General features: G+C 38.3%; 1 protein-coding gene across 1 annotated transcript in view; it reads left to right on the forward strand.

Annotated features, from left to right (window-relative positions):
- PRKCI (protein kinase C iota) overlaps positions 1-16,693 on the forward strand; it is a 43,868-nt gene that overhangs the window by 23,917 nt on the left and 3,258 nt on the right. Inside the window, exons 7-17 of the mRNA XM_058189374.1 lie at positions 15-60; positions 1,050-1,108; positions 2,097-2,270; positions 3,099-3,196; positions 4,148-4,234; positions 5,180-5,315; positions 8,287-8,374; positions 11,536-11,661; positions 12,142-12,221; positions 13,026-13,115; positions 14,355-14,470. Of these exons, the coding sequence (XP_058045357.1) occupies positions 15-60; positions 1,050-1,108; positions 2,097-2,270; positions 3,099-3,196; positions 4,148-4,234; positions 5,180-5,315; positions 8,287-8,374; positions 11,536-11,661; positions 12,142-12,221; positions 13,026-13,115; positions 14,355-14,470 (1,100 nt within the window). The remainder of the gene's footprint in view (positions 1-14; positions 61-1,049; positions 1,109-2,096; positions 2,271-3,098; positions 3,197-4,147; positions 4,235-5,179; positions 5,316-8,286; positions 8,375-11,535; positions 11,662-12,141; positions 12,222-13,025; positions 13,116-14,354; positions 14,471-16,693) is intronic.

A 16,693-nucleotide genomic window follows, 5' to 3' on the forward strand; every position in this document is an offset into this window, starting at 1 on the left:
TATGTATTTTGTAGGAGCCTATGGATCATTCCTCAGTGCATTCTGATAATATAGAACCAGGTAATTGCACCATCACCCCCACCGTCACATGATTGCTGTCTACGTGCTTTGCCACCTATTCACACTTACAATCGATTATCAAATGCCTCATGATCATGGGATCCCAATTTGAAATCTTCTCTGCTGGACTACCCAGAAAGTCGTGAGGAAGCCAACATGGAAGGTTGTGAGGTGCTGCCATTTACTGAGAGGACTTACTGAGAGGACTTCCTCTGGTCTCTGGGAGCTGGCTTGAAAGAGCTGCCTCCTGAGGGGACCTGAACTCCTTTGGTGGGGTGCAGAAATGAAGCTGAAATCCTGAAGATTTCGGTGCCTTTTCTGCATCCCGCCAAAGGAGATACTTTCCGTGCACCAACAAGAGCTAAACTCCTTCGACCGGAAGCTCTTGAAGCCAGCCTCTAGCAATGAAAGTGAGATGAAATCCAAGCAGATAGTCAGCGTGGTAAGGTAATGGTTGCGAAGGGCCTCAAAGCTGGTTGGGGAAGGCCCAACCCAGGCCATGCATGAGTGTATCTTCACTCGGGCTGAAACCTTTCTTGGATGTCTCTTCCATGCCTCTGGCATCTCGCATTCCTTACCTGTGACTTTGCTTAATTACCTGTGTGTTTGTTCAACAACCACAGTTGGTAGTGCCAGGATTGCAGTCTTGGAGTAAAGCACTCAAGTGGGCAGTCACGTGACATCTCGCTAAATGACTTATTTACACAATAGAAATTACTATTCCAACTATGGTCATAAGAAAAGGGCTACCTGTACCTGCAGCCACTGCAGCTTGCAGAGCATAAGTGTCACATGTGCTGAGTGACTGGTATCTATAATTCCCTGTGCTATTACATTTTGCACCAGTTGAAACTTACAAATACTCTTCAGGGGCAGTACCATATAGATTAATTGCATCAGTCCAATTCAATAACCAGTTTTAACACAAGCCTTTTACAAATATTTGCATTTATCTGGAGATCTGAACTTTTTATTTCTTTTCCTTTTAGTGATTCCCTATCATCCTTCAAGTCATGAAAGTTTAGACCATGTTGGTGAAGAAAAGGAGGTACTCTTAACTCTTTTCTACTAAAATTGTTGGTGCCTTTGTAAGTCCGTAACTGAAAATGCCTTTAATTGGCAGTGCCACTTCATGTGGTTACTTTATCACAACTTAGAAGTAAGAACTACTTTTTACTACTAAGGAAGGTTCTACATTTAGGCAAAAAACCAAAATGCACAGGTACCGTATATGTGGTACCTTGCTCAATAACTGTGAGAGGGATCTTGGAGTTCTAGTGGACAACCATTTAGATATGAGCCAGCAGTGTGCAGCAGCTGCCAAAAAAGCCAACACAGTTCTGGGCTGCGTAAACAGAGGGATAGAATCAAGATCACGTGAAGTGTTAATACCACTTTATAATGCCTTGGTAAGGCCACACTTGGAATATTGCATTCAGTTTTGGTCGCCACGATATAAAAAAGATGTTGAGACTCTAGAAAGAGTGCAGAGAAGAGCAACAAAGATGATTAGGGGACTGGAGACTAAAACATATGAAGAACGGTTGCAGGAACTGGGTATGTCTAGTTTAATGAAAAGAAGGATTAGGGGAGACATGATAGCAGTGTTCCACTATCTCATGGGTTGCCACAAAGAAGAGGGAGTCAAGCTATTCTCCAGAGCACCTGTGGGCAGGACAAGAAGCAATGGGTGGAAGCTGATCAAGGAAAGAAGCAACTTAGAAATAAGAAGAAATTTCCTGACAGTTAGAACAATTAATCAGTTCAACAACATGCCTGCAGAAATTATGAATGCTCCAACCCTGGAAATTTTTAAGAAGATGTTGGATAACCATTTGTTTGAAGTGGTGTAGGGCTTCCTGCCTGGGCGGGGGGTTGGACTAGAAGACCTCCAAGGTCCCTTCCAACTCTGTTGTTGTTGTTGTTGTTGTTGTTGTTGTTGTTGTTGTTGTTGTTATTATTATTACATAACTGTTGGCTATAAGAATGGTTCAGCATTGCATCCTCACTAATCAAAGGAATTTCTCCACTTACAGGCAAAGAGTAGAGAAAGTGGCAAAGTATCTTCCAGTCTAGGTCTCCAAGATTTCGATTTACTTCGGGTTATAGGGAGAGGAAGTTACGCAAAAGTCCTTTTAGTTCGATTAAAGAAGACAGAGCGCATTTATGCCATGAAAGTTGTGAAAAAAGAACTAGTTAATGATGATGAGGTGAGCGAAACTTAACCATGTTTTTAATTTTTACATACCGCATTTTCTCTTTGGTGATTTTATCCTCTGCCTTACCTGCTGAAATTGTTCTATGACTGGAATCCATAGTGCCTTATGCCACTTCAGAGAGCTGGAATAGTTCTTGGAATGGGGATTGTTTATTCAATGATTGTTCGACCTACAACATTTATTATGGATAAGCCAGGGAAATGTTTAATGAAGCTGCCAGTAGATTAGACAGTTAATAATTTCTTGAAATTTGTGATTGGATTTTGCTTCTTGAAGAGTTCCTCTTCTGATCTCCTATTACACTTAGCTACTTTTTCCATTAACAAAAAGGCTGGAAATGTTGTAAACAAGGCTGAATTTTTTACAAGAGGAACACTTTGAAGTCAGAAACCTTGGACATTCAAGTGCAGTTTTGTTGCATTTTGTGATATATTCAGCCTAAATATGCCCAGTAATGCATAAACGTATTAGCAAATCTCAAATCATCATGTAGTGTCAAGAGATTTGATTGAATACAGTTATGGAATGCAGTGGAATAAACACAGTGTAAGAACTTTGGGAAATGTAAGTTTATCTTGAATTTGAACTGATAGTAAAGTTGGAAACTTTAGATTCCTCAGTGGTGCCCTAATAATTTATGAACAATTGCTGCTTGTGGACCTAGAGAGTACATGATTTTCCACCTTGTGATTATAAGAGTAGATATCACTGCTTAACTCCTGTTTGATAATCAACTTTAACTAACAGGTTTAAATAGCATTTCCTATTTCCTGGAAAATATTGCAAAGACAAGAAGTATTCTGTATATGTTTGTTACAGGATATTGACTGGGTTCAAACAGAAAAGCATGTCTTTGAGCAAGCATCAAATCATCCTTTCCTTGTTGGTCTTCACTCATGTTTTCAGACAGAAAGCAGGTAAACTACGTAATAAGATTTTTTTTTTGCATATATTTTTCTATTCTTTTTATAAGGGATTGTTTATACTTTTGTAAAAAAAAATAAAGCATTGCTTTCATTTAAAAAATAATTACATCATTACTTATTTGCAAAAGTAATTTTCAGAAGAAAGATAAACAAGGAAATCATCTATATAATTCAGAATATTATCACGTAAAGCAACATACACAGGGTTTTTAAGATGGAGAGATGAGGAGAAACGTTTCACAAAAAAGACTTTTGCTTATTTCAGGGTTCAAAAAAATATAAGACAGGGTCTTATTTTCAGGGAAATACGGTAATAGCGTTTGGAAATTTCAGCTATAGATTACATAGATCTATGTACAAAAGTTTAAAAAATGGTTTTGAGTGTGGAAAAACTGATCAAGAGTGATGATGTGAACAAAATAATGTAATACGTAAATGACCCTTTGAAAATACAACTTCCTATGTGGAACAGATGCAGCTCTTGATACTAGGATTAGAAAAACTGGTAAGACAGAGTGCAAAACAACCCAAAAAAGGAGGTTGCAACAAATTAATCTTTAGTAATTTTCATTTCTGCTGTCCTGCTTCCATACTTACATGGTGTGATGAATAAATTCTCATTGAAATTTTCCAAGGAAGACTTCATAAAAGGAAATAATTAGTCCTCAGGTATTTAAGAATGCTTAGTGTTCTCGCTATCGTCTATCATCATTTACCAAAAAAAAAAAAAAAGTAAGAGGGAAATTTATAAATAAAACACAGTCATATATGGAAAAAAAAATCTTGCAAGTTGGTAAAGGATAAATACATTTTACAATGAATAGTGAAGAAGTCATATTGTTAGAATTATGATCCCTTAAGATACATAAGTGATAAGAAGATGAATGATGATAACCGGATATGCGAAAGTTATCCATTACTTAATCTCGCTTTGTGATTTAGGCTATTTTTCATTATCGAATATGTGAATGGAGGAGATCTCATGTTTCACATGCAGCGACAAAGAAAATTGCCAGAGGAGCATGCCAGGTGTGTGCTTCTTTGATGTGAATTTTGCAGACTAGTTAGAGAGAAAACAAATATATTTGAATGCAGCATCTTGGTTTATCTCTCCCTCCCCCCCCCCATCAGCATGTTTTCTTTGTCTCCTTTTTCTGGGAGTTGAACGGCTCTGATCCTAGCACTGCCTCTTCTGTTTATTCTTTCCAGCTTGGCTGAGAAAGGAAGAACAATTTCTCTCTCTCTCTCTCCTGGTTACATATTCATATTTTTTTCCAGATTAGTTTTCCTTGCCTTTCCAAGGATATTTTTTTTTTGAATTTGTCAATAACTACAGATCCCAAGGCCCAGTAGAAAGAGCCTCCAAAAGTGTTAAAGAAGTGGTAGTAAATTATTTAACTTTTTTTTGTCACTCAAAGCCAAAAAAAATAACAGTTACAGTTAATGTGGAATTAACAATAATTACCACTGCTACTGCTCCGTGCAATTATTGGTGCTCAACTAAAACATGGTGGTGTCTGGCTGGTACTAGTAATTATACCCATCTTCTTCCAGCTTCCTCAGATAACAGCATATAAAAAGCAAAACCTTAAAAAAAATAGCAAGATTAGCTATTAGTAAAAGGAGTCTTAGTAGAAGGAGTCTTGGGCACAGAAGCTTAGCAATGAGTCTCTTAGTAAGGATTAAATCCAGCTCAGCAAAAAGCTGATCTGGCATAAAAAAGGGAAATTTATTGTGGTTTTAAACAACCTTGAGATAAAAAGCAAATGTTTACCTTGCCCCATTTCTGATTCAAAATATTCCATGGATCTTCCCATCCAATACCTGGTTTAAGAGCAATGTGATGCCATGGCCTAAAAAGGCTCAGTGGGAAGAAAGAATAAGTGTTTTCATTTTTCTGAGGAAAATGACTTGGTAGGCAGGGATCTATCCAAATTTTTGAAAGTTTATTTTAAAATGCCAATTTCATTTTAGGTTTTACTCTGCAGAAATCAGTTTAGCTTTAAACTACCTTCATGAACGAGGAATAATTTATAGAGACTTGAAGCTGGACAATGTTTTGCTGGATTCTGAGGGACATATCAAGTTGACTGACTATGGCATGTGCAAGGTGAGAAGCAAAATATCCACAAATTGAAATCTGAACATTTCTTGGTGGATGCCTTTTGATCAGAAATTGCTAGCTTCAAAACCTTAAAAAGAAAGGTTAAAATGCAGTAAAACCTTGGTTTTCTGGAGCTTCATTTAATGGGGTAAGAATGCAAATTTTTCCTGTGGACTTCTCTCTTAAAGTTATCAGTGGTTGGTGCCAGTAGTTGGTAATAGTTGACATAATGTGTGTCTTTTATGTCGTTTGTGTAATGTTTCATTTATACCAATTTATGCCATTTGTTTACATGAAGTAGAAATGTCGACATTGGGCAACAGATTTTTTTCAAAGGTTTTGCTTTCAGAAAAACTTGGTGATAACAGATCCCTTCAAACTGAACACAAATATAATTTCAGAATTACTGTATCAGGAAGGATCTTGAAAAATATGAAATTAACTTTCAATGACTATAACGCATTTATTGTGTAGTATTTCTGACACACTGCATGAGTTCCACAGGGCTAAAATGTTTTGCTACTGATTTTCATTTGTATTTGGTGTCTGTTGCACCTCACTGTAGTATCCAACAATAACCAACCAATATTGATGGATTTCAGTTATTTATTTATTTATTTATTTATTTATTCAAATTTGTATACCGCCCTATCTCCCTAGGGACTCAGGGCGGTTCACAGGCAAATAAAATACATATAAATACAAAATAAAATAACCATTAAAAAACTAATTAAATATAGCCCGATAATTAAAAACAGTATATATAATAAAACCCATTTAAAATCTACATTTAAAAAACCTAGTCCAGTCCTGCGCAAACGAATAAATGTGTTTTAAGCTCGCGGCGGAAGGTTCGGAGGTCTGGAAGTTGACGAAGTCCTGGGGGGAGTTCGTTCCAGAGGGTGGGAGCCCCCACAGAGAAGGCCCTTCCCCTGGGTGTCGCCAGACGGCACTGCCTAGCCGATGGCACCCTGAGGAGTCCCTCTCTGTGAGAGCGCACGGGTCGGTGAGAGGTATTCGGTAGCAGCAGGCGGTCCCGTAAATAGCCCGGCCCTATGCCATGGAGTGCTTTAAAGATAGTTACCAACACCTTGAAGCGCACCCGGAAAGCCACAGTTAGCCAGTGCAGTCTGCGCAGGAGAGGTGTCACATGGGTGCCACGAGGGGCTCCCTCTATCACCCGCGCAGCCGCATTCTGAACTAACTGAAGCCTCCGGATGCCCTTCAAGGGGAGCCCCATGTAGAGAGCATTGCAGTAATCCAGACGAGACGTCACGAGGGCGTGAGTAACCGTGCAAAGGGCATCCCGGTCTAGAAAGGGGCGAACTGGCGAACCAGGCGAACCTGGTAAAAAGCTCTCCTGGAGACGGCCGTCAAATGATCTTCCAAAGACAGCCGTTCATCCAGGAGGACGCCCAAGTTGCGCACTCTCTCCATCGGGGCCAATGACTCGCCCCCGACAGTCAGCCGAGGACTCAGCTGACTGTACCGGGATGCCGGCATCCACAGCCACTCTGTCTTGGAGGGATTGAGCTTGAGCCTGTTTCTCCCCATCCAGACCCGTACGGCCTCCAGACACCGGGACAGCACTTCGATAGCTTCGTTGGGGTGGCCCGGTGTGGAAAAGTACAGCTGAGTGTCATCAGCGTAAAGCTGGTACCTCACACCGAAGCCACTGATGATCTCACCCAGCGGCTTCATATAGATGTTGAACAGGAGGGGCGAGAGAATCGACCCCTGCGGGACCCCACAAGTGAGGCACCTCGGGGCCGATCTCTGCCCTCCTGTCAGTTGCCCTCCTGTCAGTTGCCCTGATACTGTTTTTTCTTTTTGGCAATGGCTATGTTCGTCACTGACTACCTAGATTTTCAAGAAAGAAGTATAATTTTGAATGCAGAAAATGAATCTTCAGTGACATGTTGCACTTCATGGTCTTGTATGCTTGCTACATCACATGCCACATTTTTCTGTCTGGGAATCAAATCCTTTTGGAATGGCCATTACTTTTTAATGTATTGCAACTTTAGATCTCCACAGATATTCCAGTTGTACAGTAAATGTACTTCAACAACAACTCCATTTTTCTGTATGTTTTATGTGTGCGTAGTAGCCAACAGGCCATGAAGGGCATTGCCATTGTGTAAAAACAGAAGATTTCTGTAAAATGATACATGATAGATTAAATTACAGGTTATTTTCATGATTAGTAATTCAAAATCCATAAGATTCATCCAAAAGTGTTCAAGAAGCAAAATCTTTGTTGTCCAGTGTTGTGCAATTTCATTAGTCACATCTACTATGTCAATTAGATACATTTGGTTTTAATTGACACCTCTTCGCATCAGATGATTATTAAGTTATGAATTTTATTTTATTAACAGACTGCAGGTATCTTGATTTAAACTTGCATTCTCAGGTTATTCATAAACAATATCAAATACCTACTCCTATACTGAAAAAATACAAGCTTATTCCTGTCTGGTTATTCCAGTTTGAAATGATGTAGGTGTCCATACTGGGCAAGAAGGAAATTAAGTGCAGATCATTAGGAAATTCATTAGCATGACTTACTTTTTTGTTTACAATAAGCAACCAGAACATCCATATCAGGGGTGAAATCTAGCAGGTTCTGACAGGTTCTGGAGAACCGGTAGTGGAAATTTTGAGTAGTTCGGAGAACTGGCAAATACCACCTCTGGCTGGCCCCAGATTGGGGTGGGAATGGAGAGTTTGCAATATCCTTCCCCCAGGAGTGGGGAGGGAATGGAGATTTTGCAGTATCCTTCTCCTGCCACGCCCACCAAGCCACGCCCACAGAACCGGTAGTGAAAAAAATTGGATTTCACCACTGGTCCATATCCCAAGTTTTGGCCTTGCTAGAATGTAAGTTTATTCCTTTATATTCCTAAAATGAATTGGAAGCACAAGATGTATTTGAATTGTGTAAGATACTTTTTCTTTGTTTTTATTTTAAAAGGAAGGATTAAGACCTGGTGACACCACCAGCACTTTCTGTGGCACTCCTAATTATATTGCTCCTGAAATTTTACGTGGAGAAGATTATGGTAACTCTTATTATTTTGTAAAATGTATAGTTAATATCCTAAATAAGTGAAACGTCAACCAAGTGTTACACTTTCCATGATCAGTCAATGCCATTCCCTCTAGCTCTGAATTTTAATCTTGCCATCAAAAAATAAAATATACATTTCAGAAAAATATGTTTTGATCCTGCTTTTAGTTATCAATTACATTTATATCTCACTTTTATACTAGGAGCTCAAAGCAATGTACATGACTCCTCCTATTTTTTCCTTATAATACCTTTGTAAGATGGTTTCAACTGACTGCCAAATTCTGTGGAGTCTTCTGTAGCTAATTCTTACTAACTCAGTTTTTAAAATTAACATCAAGTTGTATTGTTTGATCTTTCTCTTTTTTTAGATTCCAAGATATTTACTTATATCTTATATATATCTTCTATTATATCTTCTATTATATCTTATAATATATATGTATGTATGTATGTATGTTTTCTGAGGTTTTCGCGGGTGTTTGTATGTAGGTCTTTGATTATTCGGGTTTTCTCCCACGTAAAATTGGAAGTGTCTTGGCGACGTTTCGACGAAGTCTCATTCGTCATCTTCAGGCTTCAGCTTCGTGCTTCTGGGAGCAATGTGTGATTGCAGCTGCAATCACACATTGCTCCCAGAAGCACGAAGCTGAAGCCTGAAGATGACGAATTTTTTTTTGTTTGTTTTTGTTTACATTTATATCCCGCCCTTCTCCGAAGACTCAGGGCGGCTTACAGTGTGTAAGGCAATAGTCTCATTCTATTTGTATATTTACAAAGTCAACTTATTGCCCCCCCCAACAATCTGGGTCCTCATTTTACCTACCTTATAAAGGATGGAAGGCTGAGTCAATCTTGGGCCTGGTGGGACTAGAACCTGCAGTAATTGCAGGCAGCTGTGTTTTTAATAACAGGCTTCTTACAGCCTGAGCCACACCGCGGCCCATGAATGAGACTTCGTCGAAACGTCGCCAAGACACTTCCAATTTTACGCGGGAGAAAACCCGAATAACCAAAGACATATATATATATATTTATTTATTTATTTATTTATTTATTTATTGTTTATATTTATATACCGCCCTATCTCCCAAAGGACTCAGGGCGGTTTACAGGCATTTAAAAGCAAGAAATACAATAAATACAATTCTAAAAACAATTAAAAAACTTATTCAAAAGCCTTAATTAAAAATATAAAAATTAAAAACCCAAGATAAAACCCATAAACTAAAATCTAACTCAGTCCTGCGCAATTAAATAGATATGTTTTAAGCTCGCGGCAGAAGGTCCGAAGGTCCGGAAGCTGACGAAGTCCTGGGGGCAGTTCATTCCAGAGGGTGGGAGCCCCCACAGAGAAGGCCCTTCCCCTGGGCGTCGCCAGACGACATTGCCTCGCTGACGGCACCCTGAGGAGTCCCTCTCTGTGAGAGCGCACGGGTCGGTGAGAGGTATTCGGTAGCAGCAGGCGGTCCCGTAGATAACCCGGCCCTATGCCATGGAGCGCTTTAAAGGTGGTCACCAAAACCTTGAAGCGCACCCGGAAGGCCACAGGCAGCCAGTGCAGTCTGCGCAGGATAGGTGTTATACGGGAGCCACGAGGGGCTCCCTCTATCACCCGCGCAGCCGCATTCTGGACTAACTGCAGCCTCCGGATGCCCTTCAAGGGGAGCCCCATGTAGAGAGCATTGCAGTAATCCATTATTATATATATGTTCTGATGTCCTCTGTAATCCATATGGCCAGAGTTTTGTTAAGTTGTATTTATAAATAAATTTGCTTAAACAACAGTCTTTTAGAAAAAGTAATGGAATACTAGGATGAGAGACAGTGTAGTTCCTCCCCTGTAAAAGTACCATTTACCTTGGTTGTCACCAGTGGAATCAACTTTTCTTGATAAAGATATACAGAAGTGAATGCTCAATCAAAAGAAAAGTTTATGAGTCTCAGAAAGGAATTGTCAATTCTAATGAAACTAAAAGGTTTACTAAACAGCTCATAACAGGTAATCCCCAGGTTATGAGTGTTCCCTTAGAGAATGTTTGAAGTTACGCAATAAGCGCTCCCTTGTGTTTGTGAACAAGGCCCAAAACTACAAATATTGCAGCACCACGGCAGTTGTTTGCTGTTGTAAACAACCTCAGAAGCTCTGCAACATTTGTCCTGTATATTGCTGACCAAACTGGAGCTTCTGAGGTGAGGATCCGTCCCTCAGAAGCCCCGTTCGGGTGTCCGAAATCGAGCTTCCGGGAACTGGATCTTGGGGGAGGTCTTGGGTGGTCTTAGGCAGGTAGCCTGTTTCATCAGTAGGCCCCCCATGGCCTTCCCCACCCAGAAATATCTCATCTGCACTTAACAACCCTCACATTGATTAGTGAATGCGTGGGCAAAAGGAGGGAGTGATTCCATTCAAGGTACAAGATTCACTTACACAAATCCTCGGGTTACAAATGGAATGGGCAGGCTCCATTTCATTTGTAACTCAAGGATGATAGGTAAGGAAAAAAACCACAATTCATTTAAAAATAGGTTTTTGTGTATAAAATTGGAGTCTTGTTGACAAGAATGCTGGGATAAAACACCTGCTGCCCATATATTTTACATTTTATGTTTCTGTGTAGGGAATATCTTCTGTTAAAATAGCATTAGGTTTTCTCAGAATTTTTGAGAGAGCCAGAAAACTGGTGGATGAGTTTAGAAAATTTTGGAATTCTTTAGCATCTGTGTTACTTCAAAATTCTTGTAATCAGGTTCAAGCTCTTAATTTATCCACCATATTTTTCGGACTATAAAACACACCAGAGTATAAGACGCACCAAGATTTCGAAGAGGAAAACAAGAAAAAAAATAGTTTTTGGCTTCCGCGCATCCGGTTTTTGCCCTCCCTGGTCCCCAGAAGCATTCTGCAGGCCTCCCATATACTCTGCTTATTTTTGGTGAAAACGGGACGTGCAGGGCAAGGTTTCGGGAGGCCAAAAATAGCTGTATTCGGTGTATAAAATGCACCAACATTTCCACCCTCTTTTTTGGGGGGGGAAGTGTGTCTTATGCTCAGAAAAGTACAGTATATTTATTGCATTATCATATTATTTAAAGTAAATAGGTTGATTGGATTATGCTCCTTACTGTGTTATATTATCTTCCTCTAACTCTTAGGATTTAGTGTGGATTGGTGGGCTTTAGGTGTCCTGATGTTTGAAATGATGGCGGGAAGATCTCCGTTTGATATTGTTGGAAGTTCTGATAATCCTGATCAAAATACAGAAGATTACCTCTTCCAAGGTCAGTTAACTCTAAACGGCTAGTAATCAATGAAGGAAAATCACTTACATGGTAAAACTGAAAGAGTGTAGCAGATCTTGCCTTTTGATTTCCATTTCCATTCATGCTTGCTGAAAATATATGTTTAATCACATCATATACTTAAAACACCACAGGAGATGTAAGCAAATTATTTGTTGCTAGGGGGAAAAAAACCTGCGTTCCACAGAAAGCAACACAGAAATTAATTAATAATTAATACAAAGATATTGTGTGCCATTAAAAAAATGTCTGGTTTAGCAGAACAAATAGATGGGAAAGATTACACTATTGTTCTCTGTGAAAGAAGGCAGTGGAAAACCCTCTTTCATGAGCAAGTTGTGTTCATGACGTCACCAGAAATTACACTCAGTTTGAAGGGGACTTTAATTCCAGTCCTCAGACATTATGTTGAGATTGCTAATTTATGAAATTTCAGTGACCCTTAATTATTTCTTCTAGTTATTCTGGAGAAGCAAATCCGTATCCCACGGTCTCTTTCTGTGAAGGCAGCAAGTGTTCTAAAAAGCTTTTTAAACAAGGTGAGAGTTTGTGCCATACAGAGTTTGAAGATTCCGAGGTTAAATATGCACCTTGCAGTTACAAAGTTGAGAAAGGAGCCTTAGAATGATCAAAGCTAGTTTGTTACGAGATCAACTTAAAAGTATTTGATCAGAGTTTTCATTTTATTTTAAGGTAGCGATTTATATTGATATTTTTTCCTGATTGCTTATTTGTACCCTATGACTATCATGAAGTGTTGTACCTTATGATTCTTGATGAACGTATCTTTTCTTTTATGTAAACTGAGAGTATATACACCAACACAAATTCCTTGTGTGTCCAATCACATTTGGCCAATAAAAATTCTATTCTATTCTATTCTATTCTATTCTATTCTATTCTATTCTATTCTATTCTATTCTATTCTATTCTATTCTATTCTATTCTATTTCATTCCATTCCATTCCATTCCATTCCATTCCATTCCATTCCATTCCATTCCATTCTATATTGTTTTAAAAGGAACATTAGCTAAAAATGCAAGTACAAAGATGGCATGGGGTAGCAGTTGTAAACTAAATGAATTTGCCTTTACCTTGATAGGTTTATAATTGAGACATAACTTTAATCTGCAGTTAAAGAATACAGATGTTTGGCATAAAAATAGCAAAAAAATAAACTTGTCATTCAAGGCATTGTCTGTGTGAAAGAACATGATGCCACAGATTTGCTAAAATTTAAATAGATACGGTCATAGTTGTTATGCAGGAGTCCTATGTATCAGAAGTATTCATGTAGCTTTTATTATTCAAATATATGCTTAATTTTTTTTTCATTCTTAGGATCCAAAAGAACGTTTAGGATGCCATCCTCAAACAGGTTTTGCAGACATTCAAGGACATCCGTTTTTTCGTAATGTTGATTGGGATCTGGTAAGCATCTCTGTAAATACTGCATTTAAAAGCTTCAGGCACCACTGATGGATCTTTGTAGTCTGATTCAATCAGTCAGTTTCTAATAGCGATAGGACAAAGTTGTTAAACACTTTGAAATTTCCCCATATAATTGCCTTTTGTAGAACTCAGTAAGATTTACGCAAATCTTTTGTGTAAGGTAAAGACAAATTCAGGGGGAGGAATTTGGTATGTGAGTTTGCTTAGATTTTTAAAAGAATTAAGAAATACTGTCTTTTTAAACACTGAATAAGATAACTATGACAAAACATTAACACAGTTCAGCTTCTCAAAATCATTTCTGAAATCTGTGCACTATATAATTCTTGTCATGAGAATAAGGAAAAACCTAGAGGATCTTCTGCTATCAAAAGCATGATCCCTTCTATAAGCAAAGAAGGAAAATACCATGATTTCTTTGCTTGTGGTTTTCTGGTTTACATTTCAAAGGGTTGCTAGATCTCCCCCTCTTAGAGGGCCTAGTGTGCAGTTGGTTGGGCAGCAATACTTTTTAGAGTTTAAATTAGAAATAAGAAATAATTTGTCCTTGTTTAAGAGGACAGAGAAGGAAGGGCTAAAAGTCTTGGAAACTGAAGGGTTTCTTGGAAATGTAAATCAATTTTTAAAATCCACAAATGTGTACTGTACTAGCTAAAAAGACTTTACAAGCTAAAAAGACTCCATATTGAAAGATAAGCATAAGATCCTATTTTAGCGAATATATCACATTTTCACATGTTTGAAATCTTACTAATCAGATATTTTGCAATATAATTACTTGCCAACCAAAACTGAAAATATTCTAATATACCACCCATGTGAAAAATAAAATTGTACATGATATATTTTATGTTTCTGAAGTTTAGATTTGTAAAGTTTTTTCCTTAATTATTTCAATTTCCATTTCTCTGAAGCCTTGATTTTCTGAAAACAATGGAAAATATTCTTCCCTCTGAAATTTCTACTTCTCTAAATTAAGACTTATGCATTCTGCAATGTATTGCTTATTTGCGTAATTCAAAAGTACAATCAAATTCAAAATACAGTCTAAATCAGAGGTTTTATAATAACATCATAAGTAAGAATCTGAATTAAAATTTGTAAGGCAATCAAGGAAACAGTAAAATTAAAGATCAGATAAAACTTCAGTAATCTTGGAAATATTACCCATTATTTATAAAAGAAATTATATTTTAATGCTGAATGCTTTATTCTTAGATGGAACAAAAACAGGTTGTTCCTCCGTTTAAACCAAATATTTCTGGAGAATTTGGTTTGGACAACTTTGATTCTCAGTTTACCAATGAACCTGTACAACTCACACCTGATGATGAGTAAGTAAATGATTTCAGAAGTTAATATATCAGAAAAAATACTCTTGTAAACCTAGCAGCTATTATGCAACCATGTTCTGTGGAGTGTAAGAGAGCTATGTATAATCTTCATGTTCATGTTTGAATGGCTTACAAGTATCTTGAATGATACACATAGAAATTTCATGGCAGAAAAATACCTAGTGGTCCATCAGTCTGCCCTTTGCGTTTATTTGGTTTTTAGTTATTTTTTTTTCTTTCTTAATTTTAATAATTATTTTTAGATTTTATTAATTTTTATTTATTTATTTTTGTTGGATGATGGACATGTGTTTTATCCCAAGCAATTTTAAACTCAATTACTAATGATTGACCCACTATCTCTGCTGGAAGTTGGTTTCAAGCTTGGACTACTCTCTGTGAAGTCATATTTTCTAACATTACTTTTGAACTTCCTTCCTGTCAATTTAAAAGTCTCTATAGATTCTCAGTGATCTAGTCATGGTTGTCCCAAAGGTGCTTTTTCAGGAGGCAACTGGACTTCCTTGTTTTTTCTTAGGAGGTGTTTCACTTCTCATCCCAAAACCTTCTTCAGTTCTGACTGGATGGTGAGGAATGGCAGGATTTATACTCCTTGCGGCTGGTCATTTGCATTCTTTTTCATGGTCCCTGAAGCACTTGGATATTTATCTGTGTCCTCAGGATCACCTGAGTGTCATGACCTGGATGACTGAGAATCTCTACAGATTTTCAACTATGCAATTTGGGATGAACACCCTTCGAGTGGCGTGGGAGTATGAACGGATTTCCAGAAAAATTGCAGACTACAGGAACCATCAAGCACTACTCAGGTGACCCTGAGGACACAAATAAACATCCAAGTCCTTCAACGACCCTCAAAAAGGATGCAAATGACCAACTGTCTGCAAGGAATATAAATCCTTCTGTTCCCCACCATCCAGTCAGAGCTGAAGAAGCTTCTTAGATGAGAAGATGACCTGGGCCGTGGTGGCTCAGGCTGTAAGATAGCCTGTTATTAAAACAGAGCTGCCTGCAATTACTGCAGGTTCTAGTCCCACCAGGCCCAAGGTTGACTCAGCCTTCCATCCTTTATAAGGTAGGTAAAATGAGGACCCAGATTGTTGGTGGGGCATAAGTTGACTTTGTAAATATACAAATAGAATGAGACTATTGCCTTACACACTGTAAGCCGCCCTGAGTCTTCGGAGAAGGGCGGGATATAAATGTAATTTAAAAAAAAAAGAAAAAAAAAGAAGTGAAACGTTAAATGCCTGGCTAGTTGGCTCAGTGGCTAAGACGCTGAGCTTGTCGATCAGAAAGGTCGGCAGTTCGGCAGTTCGAATCACTAGTATAGGTCTCCTGCGTGAGCAGGGGGTTGGATTAGATGACCTCCAAGGTCCCTTCCAACTGTGTTACTGTTACTGTCTTCAAAGAAAAAACAAGAAAGTCCAGTTGCCTCCTGAAAAAGCACCTTTGGGATTTCCTGCCAATTTGAAGTTCTACCCTCATGTCCTTGATATGATTAACCACTTAGAAGCAGGATATTTAACTTGATAAATCCATGGTCTGATTGAACACGGACTTGGATTCTTCATCAGAAATGACTTTCTTAATGTAATGAATAGAAAGGCTGGTGGTAAATTGGAGAATAAAAGTCTAGGTACATTAACTTCCGAATTTCAAATTCAGTGGGTCCAATCTAATGTTTTGGTTGTGTACTGATAATTCAGTGTAAGAGACTGACACATATAGTCCAAAATTATCTGACATCACTTCATGAAACCTTTGGGTTGCAGAGTTACTTTGTGATTCTAGCTGAAGATGCCACAGATTGAGGTACAGGAATCTTCTCGGACTAACCTGGTTAAAACTAGATAAGTTTCATAGATAAAAGTCCACTTGTAGCTATATAATGATTCTAAACTGATGCCTCTTTAACTCCTCCTCTTTAATTCCTCCCCCTGGTTCTGCCAGTCCTCCTACACTTAAGAGCCATGCCAACAGGATGGAGGTGGAGCTCAGTTAAAACCAAAACAGCCTATAGCCTGTACTGTGCAGACACATGTTTAGGAGGACTGATCCAGAATGATGAAATGTTCAGCCAAACATGCCCATTCAAGAATTTTTCTATCTGAGTCCATCCCTATAAACAATGAGCAAGCTTTTACTTCTTTTAGAGTTTATTATTTATGATTCATGGAGAGAAGAATAGCTGAGGACTAT

The sequence above is a fragment of the Ahaetulla prasina genome, chromosome 6 (assembly GCF_028640845.1).
Source record: "Ahaetulla prasina isolate Xishuangbanna chromosome 6, ASM2864084v1, whole genome shotgun sequence".
NCBI lineage: Eukaryota > Metazoa > Chordata > Lepidosauria > Squamata > Colubridae > Ahaetulla > Ahaetulla prasina.